This window comes from Pocillopora verrucosa, chromosome 13, assembly GCF_036669915.1.
Source record: "Pocillopora verrucosa isolate sample1 chromosome 13, ASM3666991v2, whole genome shotgun sequence".
Lineage (NCBI taxonomy): Eukaryota > Metazoa > Cnidaria > Anthozoa > Scleractinia > Pocilloporidae > Pocillopora > Pocillopora verrucosa.
The window spans coordinates 17,319,272-17,335,932 of record NC_089324.1 but is presented as its reverse complement, the minus strand read 5'-3'; the positions used below and the strand labels follow the sequence as shown (position 1 = coordinate 17,335,932).

At 37.6% G+C, this 16,661-nt stretch overlaps 2 protein-coding genes across 4 annotated transcripts in view; one reads left to right on the top strand and one right to left on the bottom strand.

Moving 5' to 3' along the window:
* Window positions 1–5: 5 nt before the first annotated feature.
* On the bottom strand, window positions 6–16,412 carry LOC131797435 (uncharacterized). Of its 2 annotated transcripts, XM_059115060.2 has the most exons (28): window positions 16,038–16,412; window positions 14,228–14,421; window positions 12,868–12,918; window positions 12,667–12,714; window positions 12,378–12,437; window positions 12,224–12,292; window positions 12,032–12,103; window positions 11,565–11,695; window positions 10,586–10,631; window positions 10,365–10,380; window positions 9,562–9,612; window positions 8,393–8,459; window positions 7,985–8,025; window positions 7,630–7,697; window positions 7,045–7,126; window positions 5,940–6,866; window positions 5,321–5,422; window positions 4,703–4,726; window positions 4,588–4,618; window positions 4,386–4,435; window positions 4,185–4,245; window positions 3,728–3,859; window positions 3,537–3,624; window positions 3,179–3,278; window positions 2,831–2,924; window positions 2,423–2,489; window positions 1,899–1,965; window positions 6–1,441 (listed from the first exon to the last, which is right to left on the bottom strand). In XM_059115060.2, exons 2-28 carry the CDS (start codon window positions 14,339–14,341, stop codon window positions 624–626), a joined length of 3,477 nt encoding a protein of 1,158 aa, XP_058971043.2. In that variant the 5' UTR covers window positions 14,342–14,421; window positions 16,038–16,412; the 3' UTR covers window positions 6–623. The 2 variants fall into 2 exon arrangements, with proteins under 2 accessions (XP_058971043.2, XP_066016660.1); XM_066160563.1 differs by lacking the exon at window positions 9,562–9,612.
* LOC136277831 (collagen alpha-1(XV) chain-like) overlaps window positions 8,221–16,661 on the top strand; it is a 29,102-nt gene continuing 20,661 nt past the window's right edge. The window contains exons 1-2 of one of the 2 annotated variants that reach the window (XM_066160567.1): window positions 8,221–8,262; window positions 16,023–16,085. The gene's annotated coding sequence lies outside the window, so the exon portion shown is untranslated. Of the gene's footprint in view, window positions 8,263–11,184; window positions 11,348–16,022; window positions 16,086–16,661 lie in introns of those variants that run through there. The other variant, XM_066160566.1, reaches the window with a different exon arrangement.

Sequence of the window (16,661 nt, the reverse complement as noted above, 5' to 3'; positions counted from 1 at the left end):
CAATATCAAATTTCAAATCATCCATTCTTTAATTATTTTTATCACAAAACCTGTCATTCCGAGGAGACTACTAACTTGTAGGTGAATCAATTCAAAGCTTTCCCTATTGCTGTAAGGAAATTGTTATTCCGTTGCATTTGCAAGTTCTCTGAGTACGGTACTTAATTAAAAAAATTGTAATTCTCCATACATTTGTTAATTGCTTAGGGTTCTCATCTAGCCCTGAGGCTTCACGCAAATTGTAGATACTACAGTAACTATTCCGGCGACTTTCAGTTTGCGTACACTTGCGTTCCAACACGAGCCTTCGCTCTTTGTGTAAAGCGGCTAATTGGCCTTGCAACGCCCACCCGCCGAACCTTCTGCGTAGAAGAGCGGAGCGGGGAGAGATAGAGTGGGTTAGGCACCTTGATGCTCGCAGGGCTTTTTAATCTCACGATACGTTCCTCATGTGTGAACATAAAGAATTTTGATGCACCCAAATCCACCTTCCTCAGGGATCAAATTGTTTGCTCAATAACATCATTCTGACTTAAGACTTATCAGGGGGAGGTGCACAAAGACACGTGATAACTATGCCTTAATTCATCTCTCGTCTCTATTTCAAGTTACTTTTCCTGTCGTTAGGAGGAAGGAGTTTGTCTCTGGTTGAGTTCATGAAATTCCGCCATTCGGAGAGCATTAGAGCCAAGAGTGTTTCCATTCCGTTCGTCCTGCGCTGGCTTGGGAGACTTTGTCGGTAACGTTTTTGACGACGAGGATTTTTCAAACCGTTTCTTCATCTGGGCTATTCCTGGTGCAATTCGATCTTGGTTTGACACATCAGGATTTTCCGAAAACTCCTTGTAGAGGGTAGAACTGTTCTGCTCACTGTTGCTTCGTATAAGAGAACTTAGCTTTGGATTTTCTTCTAAAGGAGTAAAATTGCTTGTCACTGGAGCTTCTCGTTCTAAAGTCCTGGGTTCGTCTAACACTGCCGTAGCTGTCGCTTCAGCGGTGGTCAACGCTGGCTCAAAAACATCGGGACCAGGTGTATCACTTCCAGTTTCCTCCTCTTTCCCAGGATTCTCAGCGTCCAAATCGAGTTCCAAGTATGACTTAAAACTTTCCACTGACGGCTTTTTCTTGCGGAAACTTTTTATCAGTTTAGCACTGATTGGTTTGCGCCGCTGCGCGCTTAGATCTGGAGAGGAAAACTTTTTTAACATTTCAGAACCAGTGGTCGCAGTAATTCGCTGTTTTCCAAGCTCAACTCCATCTGGCAAAGAACTTCGACGAGCCTCTTTGTCGTGTAAAGCTTGGCGATATTGTAAAACGCTGTCGTGAACATTTGGCGATTGTTTACTGAAAGTACTGGTTAATTCTTGGGTATACAGAAAAGAATTCGTTCTCTCTCGAGGTAGATCCAGTGAAGACATATCTGAGGAGGAAATTCCCTTTCCTGTTGAGGCAAAAATAACCAGCAATGAGTTGTGAGTGAAAACAGTGAGTTTGACTACACTCGGTAATAATAAAATTATAAAAAAGGCCTTTTTTACAACCCCGCCAGATTTTCTTCTTCAAAAAGTGAGCTAAAAAATGGCTATCGAGTCTTCTAAGAGAGGGGCAAAAGTGAGCTAAAAATGGCTCTCGAGTCTTCTAGGAGAGGGGCCTATCTGTTGGTCTCAGTCTCCTCGGCTGATTCTCTCTTTACTTTCCTATACGTATTTTTCCTAGTACCTTAATAGTTATTCTCCTAACTGTCTTCCATACACTTCATTTGATGTAAGTTCTGAGAATTTTTCCCGTAATCAATTGATATTCTCTAGTTTATGTTTTTCTTTATTCTTAACACCTGTTCACTTGATATCATATCGACCACGCACGTAAGGAGAGACTACTTCCTTGTCAATACAAACCTTGGAGTATTTCATCTTCTCTCTTACACAATTCTTGGAATAAGAGTTCCTTGTCTGCCAGTTCAGCCTGTTTCGAATATAAGAAGATCCTTCAATAAGCGGGAAGGTCAAACACGTAGGGAGAATATCCAAGGAAGGGGAGGGTGGGGAATTTTTAAGTTTTATTGTTCAACATTTCTTTGACTTGGAATAACGTTTGGAAGGTCAGTACATGAACGTGTTTTCATAACTACTGTTGGTGATGAAATCTTTTTCTCCAAATCTTTCATGGCATCATTCTTTGCAATTAGACGGCCCGTGCTCCTCCTAATAGGGATTGATGTCTACCAAACCAAAATTAGGGCAAACAACGCTAAGAAGAAGGAAAGGAAAGAACGGTGAAGGAAGCTTTGACAAAAATAAATTGCGATGATCTTGTGGCGGAAGGGTCATGAAAGCGAAAGATAGAGAGATAAAACGAAAAATATTTTTCAAAAGGGTACAAATAAAGACGAAGGTTAACTGAGAGTGTAATAGGTACAAACCTGGAGTAATTTTAGTCTGGTATTCATCTTCATTCTTCGAAGAGCATCTACAAATACTGCCACCAATCTAAAAAATTTAGTTCAAGACAACAGGAAATTAATTAATTTCTAAGAACTTCCTTCGTCAAAGCGAGTCATGGAGAATCTTTATATAAGCCATCCACTCTTTGGTGTTTATCCTCGTCTATCCTCGCCGGGTTTTTAGATACACTTTCAATACACGTTTGTTGTGATAACACTGAGTACCACCTTAAGAAAGTCTCCCCCAGCTGACCATCTCAGCGACTATAGCGTCTATCTTCTGAACAATGTATTGATTACGTAGAGAGTGTTTGCACGTCAATCTATCGTACTGGTCGCGTTTACCACACTGCACACGCGAATCACGCACACTACACGTGTCACTACCTGACTGATTTAGAAGCTTGGTGAATACGTGCCACCACTTCCTTGTGGTCCACCTTCTCCACGCTTTCACCATCAACTTCCAGAATGAGATCTCCTGTCAATCAGTAAAAAAAAAATGAAACAAGTTCAAACAGGTGAACGGGAAAGAAGAAAGAAAGGGAGGCATTAAAAAAGCGACTAAGAGAGCTATTTTCAGCTGAGTTTTACGTTATTAATCTAGGATTGCAAGGGTTTTTAGGCTTTTTTTTGTTTTGCTTTACTTCGCACTGTGACTGAAGCCCTGGATTTGTATATCAAAATGTGCTCAGGGAGAATGTAGAGTAAAAAGCATGTGTCATATTGGCTCACCTGGTCTGAGTCCTGCCATGTAGGCTGGTCCATCTTCCTCTACACTGAGAACAAAAGTCATGTACTCCACTTCACCTGATTGCTGGACAATTCCGTACGTCTATGGACGAAAAAAATAATGGTTCGCACTGCGTACATACGAGTCTGCTTCCTATTAAGATGCGTGTAAGTTTTATACTAAACCTAGTGCTGCGTGAATTTTTAAGCCCTTGTTTTTTTTTTTTGGGGGGGGGGGGGGCGCGGAAAAACTACCCGCGATGGATGTCCATGTGAAGTTAATATCACTGAAAAACCGCACGACGAGTACGCATGTTCAAGACCTCCCTTCTGTCCCAGGTTCCCCTCCACTTTTAGATACCTGCAGAGTGAAACCAAATCCTGCTGAACTGTCTTTGCTCAGCTGAAGAGTTCGACGTTGATTGATGGGTGGAGCATTCTCTGTTGAACTGTAAAACATAAATCACAAAACACGAGATGTAGACAGACCAATATGGCACGTGATTTTGACGGGAAGTATACATGATTTTCACGTGATCTTGTAAAACTAACCTCCAGTCTCCCCACTTTTCAAAAGTAGTGAGCGTGTTTGAGCGAATCATCGGCGAAGGCTTGTCAGAAGGCGACGAGTAGTCTAGGAGTAGTTCGTTTCTTGTGGACGTGCGAGGAACAAAGTTTTGAACCCTAAAAAGGAATTCACACTACTGTATAAAACGATCAACAAAAACGGAAATGCAAACCCCACCCAAATTAAGCAGATGTAGGGAAACTCTCCTTTGAATTTTGCGAACAGCCGTTATAGAAGGCTCTTAAAGGATTTTTCCGTTCTGAGGGCGAGACTATGTAGAAGATGGAATTTCCCACGCTTCATATAGGTTGCGACAGGGAATATTCAGCCGTCCTATGTTTCCACCATACAATGACAGGGAATAAAATATGTGAGTGACGTTTCACTCTTAAAACACTTTAAGTAACTATCAATTGAACAATATCGAATGACGACACTAACTCTCTACTTAAGGTGATTCCAACTTGTTTTCTTGGGACAAATGCAGAATACGGTCGAATCTCTAAAGAAGTAAACAAAACAACAATAACTTTTAAAAACCAAATAGCTGAAAAAGATGTCGATCCAAGAGAGGAAGATCGACCTTTTTCCGAAGAACTGCTTAATGATAAACCAGGAGATAAACACAAGAAGTTTGGGTACCCTGTTCTGTCCCTTCGCTTTCAAATTGTAAGAATTCTTTGTCCAGACGTCTGTAAAAAGGAACAAATTGCGTTTTAAAGTTGTTACGTTCTCCTCATTCGTAACGATACAATTTTTGCAGCATATGAGGGTAAAATTCGTAGCAATATGTTGATAGATAGCCTCGTTATATAAACCTGCAAAATCAATTACGTTTCCGAACCTTCGTGACAGCCTTGAAGGAGGTCCCATATCTGTAAGAAAAGAACAATTAATTAAAAATATAATTTCATTATCTCCAAATTAGAATCACGCGCGTAAGAATTTAATTAATTTACCTTTATCGTCATCGTTTTCATCTTCTGTGGATAGAATGTAAAGAAATATACAGTTAGAAATCTATTCTGAATACCCAGTGACACACAATGAGTTTACTAGATTACAGTGCGCACAGGTATCCAGAGAACTACATGAATAAAAAGTCCAGCTTTTTCGTAACAAAATATAGTTATTTGATTGTAGTTAAGTCCAGTTGGAGATACAATGTACTTTCGAGAAGTAATTGTCACCACACTGCATAACATAATTAAATTATTTGTCTGCAAGTAAACACTTAACACATATATGACGAGTCGTTGCTCAGAAACACCTCACACTTAATAATATTTATTCAATTTTTCAGATGTTCAGTATTAGATTGGCTGACCCGCAAATAGCTATAGCTAGTCTAAGGAGGGTCAGTTATTAATTAAGATTGAAATAGCTTCCTTAACTATCCAAGCTAATTGCCTAATTCAAATGGATTCAGTTTTGAGAAATACTTAAAATTGAAAACTGAAATTTTACTATCAAGAAAAATGTCGAAAAGGAAATTATTTGGTAAAATTCTCGGATATTACATTATTATATACAATATTTCACTTTCGTTAAATTAAAACACTGTGCTTTATTCTCACCTGAACTGGAAGATCCCACAATTAAGCTTATCCCTCGCTGCCGTAACTTCTTTGTGACCAAAAAGGCATAATTTGGTTGTAGAGAAGCAATTGATTCAGTATCTATAGTTGGAAGGTAAATTTATATTAGAACAGAACAAAACATCCACAAACAAACTAGCATAATGTGATTTCAGTTCTAATGTCAGTATATAAGACCTTAGAGTTTGACCAATCGAATAATGGCTATTGAGCAGGGCTTTCAGGTTCCTTTTGTTAAAGGTGGTTAACTTTTAACCTTTGACCCCGAAGAGTGACTAACATCTAATTTCTCCTTACAATATCATCTCTGAATAACTCACCACGGTCACAAGAATAAGGGAAATGATCATCTTCTAATAAAAAGTCTTGATTACTGAACAAATTTTCCTTTTCAGCACCTTAGGAAATCTATTAAGAACAGTACGGAGAATACGCATACTGATGTCAGGATGTGAAGGGTTTAAAGGGCTAAATGTGAAGATGACACCCAGGTGCGTGACCATTCAATTGAAAGCCACTGGGTAACAAATCCATACGCTGCTGTTCAATATACCTAACAACATGTCACTAAATTCTGCTAACAGCTTGTCACACCTACCAGAATCGCGATGTGACTGGTCCTTTTTAACTCGCATTTTCACAGGTTCTTGTTCGATGTTCTCAGAATCCAACAGCTCATGAGGGGGTACTTCATCAATCACTGTCACCATTCTATCATCCTCTGAATCACTTCCGATGTAAGTCTCTGGAATATCGTCGATCATAAAAGTGGCTTCTCTACGACTTTTCAGTACCGACAAATCTCTTTCATCTTTTTCTCTCCCTTGTCTCAGAATTACTTTAGAACATTCCTTATTTTCCTCGGGATTTACAGTCTCGCAGCTTTCCTTATCAACAAAATCCAAATCCTCGAGCGATCCACCCGGAGAACAAGAGAGACACATAGAGGGGGAGGTAGATCGTGATGTAACAGGCGACGAGGGTGGGGATGGTATGCAAAATTGTTCCCATATATCTTGTTCACTAAGATTTTCACTCGCTATAGACCTGCGTAAGGAACTTCGCTTACCTGGAGACGAGTCCCGATTGTTCTTATGCGGGGAATAAGGGGAGTGAGGTGGGGATGGGAAGGGGGATAATTGAGGGGTAACCCCTGGGGAAGCTACAGGTGTCCCGTCTTCGCATTTTAGTTTACACGAAATCAGATTGCTTAAATCGTTGAGTAGACTGTTCGGAACGCTTCCGATTAAAATGTCCGTGTTCGGCTTAGTGTTCGTAATATTTTCGTCGTCGGCAGTATCAAATGAAGAAATACTCTCGACTTCCGAAGATGATTCCAAGTGTTGTCCGTTTGTAAGTCCCGCTGACTTACTTCGTGGAAGCTCCACACAACATCTCCAGCGATTATTTGGAAGTTGTCCCAGTACTGTAAGTTCTGTTCCTTTGGGAATCAGTGTCCGAGAGTGGCCTGGTATCAGAAAATAATCCTTGGTTGTCGTTGAATGAAACTCGCATCTCCTCGTCACTGAAAACATAAAAAATAAAAATATGACTATAGTTCCCTTCGAGTGCTTTTGCATTGAGTATTGTAAAACCAAAACCAAAATTACTACAACAGCTAATCAGGATCAAGATTATAATGCACTGAGCCAAACAAAACTTAAACAAAATTCATACAACTGTATCCGAGGTTTCCAACTTACGGTGTGAAAGACTTCCTCCCAAGAAAGCCTCCTCTTCTTTCTCTAGTTGCTGAACAAGTTCTTCTAAGTCATGCAGTTGCTTCTACAAAAACAGGAGAAACAAGCACAACAGTGAATGGTTTATCAGTTACAATATTTCACAAAAACAGGACCAAGCACTAGTTTTCTCACCAGGTATAGCACTTGACCACGTACAGCATTTTTCAATTGAGTGTCGAAAGTAATCCGAGATTGTATGCACCTAACCTCGCAGTGTGATCGGTCCAGAAAATTTGCGCTGTTTTCTCAACCAATCAGATGCAAAACTAAAACCGATCAGTCAGTGGCCCGAGTTTTCCCGCGCTTTGGGTAATTTGAAATTGTTTTCACTTAGAGTATCATTGGTTCTCGAAGATATTTTCCTTTTTTCTGATTGGTCGTTTTGGTTTTACTACACTCAATCGAAAAGCGCTCTGTCATGTCGATGAAGGTAAAAGTGGATTGTTACATGAGCAGATTTGAAAATAAGAGGTACATGCTTTTAAATTTCGCTCATGTTCAAAATAATAGCAAGAATTGAGTAAAATGTTTTGTGTGTGAGCTTACCTTCATTAGCTCAAGCCGAGGATTGTCCACAAGTTTCTTGGAGGTTTCATAAACTTCTTCTACGTCACCTTCAAAAAGCCAAAAACAAAATTATATTTTCCAAAACTGAAATGATATCAACAGATCCTTCAACGAGAATAGCTCTGTTAACGCCGAACATGGGGTGGAAACCATTATCAACGTGATTTGCCGACCCAATATTTTGAAATCTCCAGTTTCCTAACAACAGCAAGGATCGCCAAAGGAGTGTCGCTATGTTGCTCGGCCTCACTTCCCCCCCTCCCCGCCGCTAACTCTGCTCCTGTCCTAAGAACATCCAATCACTAATTAACACAGTAGGTAGAAAGTATTTTACCTTCCATGCCAGAATCAATGTCATCTCTATCAGGGATTCTCCTAAAACGCAAGCAAATACGATTTTCAAATTTGATATTCCGATTCGCCTTAAATCTTCGGAACACTCTCGGAGCTACTAAAAATGGAAATACGCTCGTCATTTGCCTCGTTCCTTAGAGCTCCGACAGCTTCCGAAGATTTCTCTCCATCACATCCACGCGTTACCCGTTTCAGACCTCACACGCCTACCCGGTTCAAAAATGGCCGCCACAACACAAACTACAGAATACTAGAACGGTAAGTTTATCTCACTTTTTTTGCGTTAAAAAAAAATTTCTTATTAGAGGCAAGAGTTCACTGAATACAGTGCTTACTTTTGCCAGTTAAGCAAATCTCTAATCGCAAACCGCTTTTGCGTTGTACTTACATCTCTGGAGCCATACGGAATCTTTGTTGCTCCATTGAACGAAGTTTAGCTTCTTTGAGTCTCTTGTCTGTGACGTGAGAGAGTGCGACATAGAAAAATTAAGCACAATAAAATAACCTCAGTAGTTGTAAGTGACATAAAAGCTGTTCTTGCATGCAACGGTTTGGAGCAAGCGAGAAAATGGAGATGGATTGTTTCTTGTAAGTTATATATCAGCGGCAATTCCAAGTACGAAAGTACACAAAAAAAATATATCGAGCAACAACGCCACTTGAAAAATTAAACATAAAATAAATTAGATTTAGTTCATGAATGGTGGAAGTGCTCAAAATTGCTGGTGCTTGGTTAATGTATTTTTCATGAATGAGTTCACATCTTAAAGAAAGAGTTTATTTGTTAATGTTCTAAATTCAAGTTAGCTTGCAAGTGTGTGTAAACTTTAATTTAGTGCACCTGGTTACAACTCAATGGATATGTTGAGTCATTAAGTACCGATTTCCAAAGTTTAGTGTGCAAATTACATGTAATATTCTGGTTTATTACAGAATTGTTACATATTATATCTAACTGTGGACTTGCTTCTGATGTCTCTGAACAAATCTTAACATCATCAGGTAACATTTCAATGTTATCACTACTGCTAAGATAGGAGTGTGTTTTCATTTCATTCTTTCAAGAAAAAAGAATTAGTAATTATGAATAGGAGACCGAAATAGAATAATTTGGGTTTAACAGGGATGTTAACCTTTAACTCCCATGAGTGACCAAGACAGAATTTCTCCTTACAATATCAATACAATATCAAGTGGACATTTGTGGATCCAATACTAAATTCTCAACACTAACATCATGAGAATTGTAAGGCATACAGTGACAAGAGTTACTAACAAGATCTTGGGAGTGAAAGGGTGAACATAAAGTATTGAAAGAAACATTAAAGTTCCTCCTCTTTCAGACAGGTTTCAAGAGTAGATCACAGTAAATTGTACTTTTCAAGTATCTTGGCAGTATGGTCTGACTAACATTGAAATGTTACCTCAACCTTGTCCTTCACCAGGTCTGACAAAAATTTTTCACACAGAGAAGCAAAGGCATTCCCTGCACACAGTGCATGCCAGCATCATGCATAATATGTCGGAGATTTCCACTGATTTATTAAATAAACTTACGAAATGAAAAGCCCCTCAAATATGTTAGCGCTGAAGTTACAGCTGAAACAACTATAAACAGAAATGAACAATCAAAGCCCCATTAAAACATTAGCTACACTTATTAGAAAAACACTGGTTTATAACTTAGAAAAATCATTCTACAATTGATAATACTGAAGATTACCATGATTATTATGAATCTTATAAAATGATCAGAAATTTAAAGAATTAAAAGTCAGATGTAGCAGAATGTTTGATTTAGACATTACAGGTTACATCCCTTCACTTTAAAAGACTCTTCAGTGATGAAATTCTCACAATTATACACTTTTTTATGAATCAAAATTTAAGTACTGATTTAACTCCTCACTTTTCCTACAGAGAACAAAGCACAGAAAATGAACATAATGTTAACCTTTCAGACAGGAAAACAAATCAATTTAATTTTTTCCCAGTTATTTGATAGATAGGTGAATCATTCATGTAGGAACAAAATAAGGTAAAGTTAGTTTGAAAAACTTATTGGTACATCAGGTTAGAGCTCATCACAGTTCTTGTAGTAATTAAGCTCTTCCTCTTTCTCCCCCTCCCCCCTCCCTTCATGGAATGCTAGTCTATTGCAGAAGACCCCCACCATTTAGTCAGGTTTTTTAACAGTTTGCCAAGATTCATTTTTAACCATTCCACTACTACACCATTTTACCACATAAGGGATATAAGCATGGATATCATCTTAAAGAACAAGACAAAAATACAGACAGAGGGTGGAGGAAGAAAATGTTCTTTATTTTAAAAAAAATCACAGAGTTTGAAAGAAATACCTGTTGTGGATTCATTCTGAGTTACATGTCATCAATCCATGCAAAAATGGAAGAGAGAAATAAAACAAAATACAGATTACCATTTTAAATTACAGAATGATACAGTATGTACCTATAAACCATTGATTGTTGCAAATACAGGTTTTTTACACACAAAGTACAAATTGGTCCTGGTAATAACACAGACTAAAAAACTGGCAAGTAAATACAAATCAAATTACCTGTGGTTTGTCAGACATATCGATTGCTTCTTCAATTTTGCTAATCCTGTTAAAAACAAATGCATGGGTAATTATATAACATACAATGCCACCATCAAAGCTAAAATACAGTATCATTCAAACCTAAAGTGAATTTTATCTGTTGTCCTATCTTTTTTATTAACCCATTTGAACCCCTAAGAGTACCCAGCATCCAATTTTTCAGAGTCACGCATCAAGGTCCCTAGAATAGTGGAAATGATGAACAATTGAGGGCCTGTTTGCACAAAGGTGGGGGACCCCAGGTAATAGAGGTAATGTGCCTAGCTGTGGTAGAAAAATAGCCTGCATTTGCATACAATCTAACTACCCAGGGATGCCATAAAGAAGTTTCTTGAGGTTGTTGTTATGCTTGTAATTAGAGAGGTAAGATGGCACTATGGTGACACATGGTAAAATGCTGTTGATAAAAAGTAATTTATTTTCCTCAAAGATTTCCACTGATAGCTGGATGCGTTAACTGTTTCTGACAGTACAACACCTTAACTTCAGCATAACATGTGAATGTCATGTTAAGTTCAAAGTAAAACTGTGCCTTGAATTACTGTTGAGGTTTCATTGCAAAGAGGACATTTACATGGAAAATTTTCATCCCCACTGACAAGGTTACCCTACCTGGCTGACCAGGTATGCTGCCTAGGCAGGTCACCCCACCTATCATGTAAATGTGATGAAGATAAAATACAAGATTTTATGGACAGGTATCATCATCACTCCATCAAGGTAAGTTACCTTATCTATCTGGGGTCCCCCACTTCCATGAAAATAGGCCCTAAAGGAACTCTTGATTTTTAAACAAATTCTCCTTGTCAGCACCTTGGGAAATGTTTTAATTACAGTATAGAGAATATACATGCTGATGTTAGGGTGGAAAGGCTGATATCTTATATAATATAGTAAGGAAACTTACTTAGAGAAAAAAAGTTTTTTTTAACCCTACCATCTATACATGCTTCCTTTGGATGGAGCCTGAAACAGGTAGGATGGTGAGTTTGTGCCTCCACTGGTAAAAGAAACCTTGAAGACATGTCTTCTGTTCACTGTGAATTTCCTCTTTTGCAACTTGTGTGACTGGAACAATAAAGATATAATTCATTACTTAAAATAAATTTTATAAAACGTTAGTGCATAAAAAAAAAGGCTCCAGAAAGAATAAGTTATAAAGTTACAGATAATTAGTTGATGATAACATAAAAGAATAATTGTGTGTGTGTGTGTGTGTGTGTGTGCGCGCTGTGGTTCAATTTCTTTCTTAGCTTGAAAAATTAAATTAAAAATTAAAAGACTAAACAAAATACAGATTAAACTGTTTTGAAAATTGTGTAACCAAGAATAAGTTTGAACGAAGACATAGGAATGCATACCCATGTACACATATGTGGATTAACTTTCAGCCGAGCGACTCACCTCAAATCCTGGTTCTAAAATTTGAACTTTTGTCCCCTTCTTCAAGACAATAAAAGCTTCTTTCTTTTCATTCTACAAGTATATTTGGCCATACGAGTTATTTCACTAATACAATACCAGTTAAAACATAGTATAAAAGACAGATGCAGAAAAAATCAAGTGTAGAAGTTCATACAACAGTTATATAATAACCTCATTAGAGGGCACACTGAGACTTGAAGGAGGCAGTTGATCGGCAGAATTTTGTGGTAGAGATAAATCCTTTTAAAAAAGTAAGAGGAACATTAATGATGAAAAGAAATCAATCAGTAAAGAACATGAATCATAATTTGCAAGTAAATTTTACCTTATAAAGCCTGAGTGTAGATCCACAGAGATCAACCCAAAATGTCTGCCAAATATTATCCTGGCCAAAATAAAGGAATTTTACATAATTGGAGAAGTCAGCACTAAAGGATGTTTGCCCGTGAACACAATACACTATTTTCAGCTGTTATAAAGTGCATGATGGGGTGAGTTAGTCAACTATTAGTCAACCACATACAGTATGAATTATAAGACCCCCCTTGTGACTAATCTTATATGGAGTTTCCCAAACATCAGAATATTTCATTTGTATAAATGTAAATTCCCACCTTAATCTTCTTTGGATCTTTTAATAGTGTACAGTTTAGGTACCCCCACTGAAAGAGAACAAAATCTGATTATCACTTGCTTTCTTTTTTACCATTTACCATTGCATTATCACTTGATCATGATATAATTCTGAAGCAGCCTTGTAGCTCACTAAAGGACCATAAACTGTCATTAAAGCCTCCAATATTAGTTGTACTTACGTGGATACAAGATAAATCTATAGATTCTGCAGAACCTGTCACTCCTGATGTCTGTGAACAAAATGAATTCAAGTAACGACATGAAGCTACACATTCATTTTTTGGGCATGCGGGTTTCTTAGACAAAAAATGTAACTCGTGAATTGTATAAAACAGAGGAAATCAACCAAACTCAATTAACACTTTTTTTGTTTACAAAGGGTCTACAGAGCTGTCTGCAATATATTTTCATAATGAAAATAATAATATCCCAAGAGTACATGATGGCATATATTTGTTTAAAATTCTCATTCTACAATAGTCCTAAAGATAGGTGAGTAAAAGAAAATGTAATGCATTATTTAACAAGAAATGGGTCATAAATCTACCTTAATAAAATTGAAAAATTTAAGGTTATTTTGTCGTGAATTCAAACGTCTTTAAAATTAAAGGCTTAGTTTTGCGATTACGTACGACACACGTTTTGCGACACACGATTTGAAGTGAGAATTCTTAACGCCTTTTCCGATAGATTTCCTCAGATTATCTAAAGCTTTTAATCAATAACCTTTAAGGCGTTTACATGGGTAATGAAAACCGACATCAAATGCACTTCGTAAACGATAAAATCGCCGACATCATTAAAATATTGTGAATTAAATTTTGATTTAGAGTCGAGCAGACAGTGGAACAAACTGTGTTTTGTCGCAAGCTAATAAGTGTTTGTAAATAAAGATGTCAAAAACTGTATCTCTTTTCAACTTTATTAAAACATTAAGGGCACGATTTGGCGTTCAGCACGGCGTCTTGTTGAACAATATGTGGCAACATAGGATGCTTTGATACAAATGACTCCCAACAGCGCCATGGTTTTTTCGTGTACGTTTACATAGTTTTATAAGCCGGAGGGTAAATTTATTTTTTGTAACTGAAATAAAGCAATAAACCACTTTCAGATGAAGAGGATTCTCATAGACTTAACTTCCAAACTAATTTCATCCCTTCAAACAAGCGTACATGCCTCACAATGCTTTGTAAAGTCTTTGTGCAATACTTATACATGAAAACAAATCTTTCTATACAAACACTTTTATCACATGAAACTATATGGAATTTTATTGGAACAACAAACCATTTCGATGAAAATAAAATCGCATTGGAAAAGAATAAATCGCAGTCTTCAGATGCCGCAAAAATCGCAAAAATTTGGCGCGTACTGCGTTCTTTCAGACTGAGTGATGAATTTTTCATGTCATTTCGCACTATAAACAAACGCACTTTCATGAAAAGTAAATCCGAGCCCGTTAAAATCCAAACCAAATTACCAAAGTAAAATCGGTAGGAATTAAGTAATTGTAAAGGAAAGGATCGGCAGCCTTACCTCATTTTCCGAAGACGTTCGGTGGTCTTCCGCTGTTTCAGCCATGTTTACGAGAGAATCACACGATAATGTATGCAAAAGAGTTACCATATATGGAGGCCAAGCCAAAGGCATTGCATTTCCGTTTCAGCAAGGCGAGTTTCCGGTTGTCAAGATAATTTGCATAACTCGTAGACTATTTAATTTAGCCAGACCTAGGAAAGACATTTAAGTGGGTCTATAGTAGATAGTCTCTGTTTTATGTGCTCTTAATTGGCTTGAAAATGCAAATTTAGGTCCCTGCAATGACTGAACCCTCATTGCTGTTAGCGAAGAAGAAGATTGAGAGGAGATTGGGTGCCATAGTACCACAGCAGATCAGCTGATCGACGTCAACTGACACAAAATGACATGGCGGTAAACTCGAATTCTTGACACACACTAGAGTTTAACTTGTAAAAAAATTACTGCTAGTTTATTCGTGCTGTTAGTAGAATAATTTTCCTTCTATTTTCATAGCTGTTGGCAAGACGGCTCCATCTACAAATAATTATTTAAAGACTTATTTTCGTCGTCGCGTTGGCACAGTTTTGTCAGTTTGTTAAGGTTTCAAGTTGGATAAAGCGTGCAACTTTTCTTAAAAGGTTCTAAATGCGAGCCCATGGTGAGCATTTGTTTTATCAAATTTAATTTCCTAGGGAGAGATTAACGCTGCTAAAGATACTTTTGAAAGTATAGTTCAGTGCCAGTTTGATGAAGCCATTGCTTAACGCTTCATCTGACTCTTTTCAGTTGTTTACTTATCTTATAGCCTGTATATGGCTATTTTTGTTGAATTTCTCAGCCTTGACAATCCTCCTTTTCAGAATCTTCACACAGATTGAAAACCATGAAATCGTCAAATGTTTCGTTTTTTCTTTGCTTGTTTTCCTTTTTATCTAGTTAGGCTTAGTAATTTTTTTCGCTCTACTATTGTCTTTGGGATATCCTTATGCTTTGGAGAGATAAGAGGTTTTCTTACTCAAATTAAGAAAATAAGATCATTTCATTACTCAATATAAAGATGATAAGATCATTTTGTTGTAGATTGATAACTGATAAGCAGAACCGATCGGTTCACGGGCTTGAATTTTGTGTCGGTCAGTCCATGATGTATCAGCGGTTGACATGATAATATAAACAGTTTCTATTCTCTCGCGGTTGAGTATTCCAGATTTTTACTTTCGAAAGATGACAATCAAATGCAAATAATGCTTTCTACATCCGTTATACTGCTCTAAAATACATTAATGACTAAAGAATAGGTTCAGTGATAATGCATTATATCTACGTATGTGGCATGGGGTTACCTAGGCGCGGATTAAAGATGATGAGATAAAGATCGAGCGCTCTTTCGCGATGAAATCGCCTTAAAAAGAAAAAAATGCGATACAAATATCTAACTGTGTAATCGAACAAACTTTGTCAGCATTGGATTTGGTTGTGTCTAGCATGACAGAACTGGAAATCTGAGCCTCAATTTTGCCGCTGTTCATCTTGCCGGCCTGCAGAGCCGGCTACATTATTAAATGTGCTTGTGTGATTTATCCTCATCATCATTTTAACTCCCAGAAGTGATTAACAAGTAACTTCTCCCTTTCACACAGGTTATAAGAATACCCAAACCTATCATTTTGAAGTTGTTAGCTTTATCTAATACAAAATTCTCCTAACTAATTTACAAGGAAATGTATGGCAGGTAGAGGGAAGAATCACTTAAACAATCAGATTTCGGGACTTAAAGGGTTAATAGCAATTGTCTCTTGTTTATCTCCAGAAGTGACTGACTTACCTCGCTCGAGCGATACTTGATTCTTTTGACGAAGAAATCGAGTCCAAGGTTAGTGCGCTAGTGCTAACTAAAGTTGTTGGCATCTAACAGTGAAATAATCGATGGACGAAGATTTAGATGCAACAGGGTTTGTCACAACTATTATTTTAAATCTTGATTTTTCTGGTGGGTCCTTCCGAGTGATCTTTGAACTCCATTTGGACTAAAAAAATGACAACTTGCCAAAAACCCTACGAAACGTGAGAAATCTTCCACAGTAAGGTAAGTGTTATCTCAGACTAACTTCCTATAGACTCGAAAATGAAGCATCTCCGCTCTCCGATTGCGACACATACATTTCATTATTATCTTGAAATGGATTGCATCACAACACAAGGTTATAAATAGAAATTTAGCACGCGCCTTACTTAAAAATTAGCCTCTGGCTGAATATTTTCAAACTAAAAACGATACGATCAGTGGTTGACACTGGAATAAAACATAGTTACAATGCACCATGAGCGGATATGATAATTTTATGGCAGTATGTAATTTCGCGTTTGTCACGCTATGCGGTTTGAACGCGCGAGAAAGTTGGACTCGAAGAACAAAGTTCGTCCTGGGGGAATGGCTTGCGGCATGCGG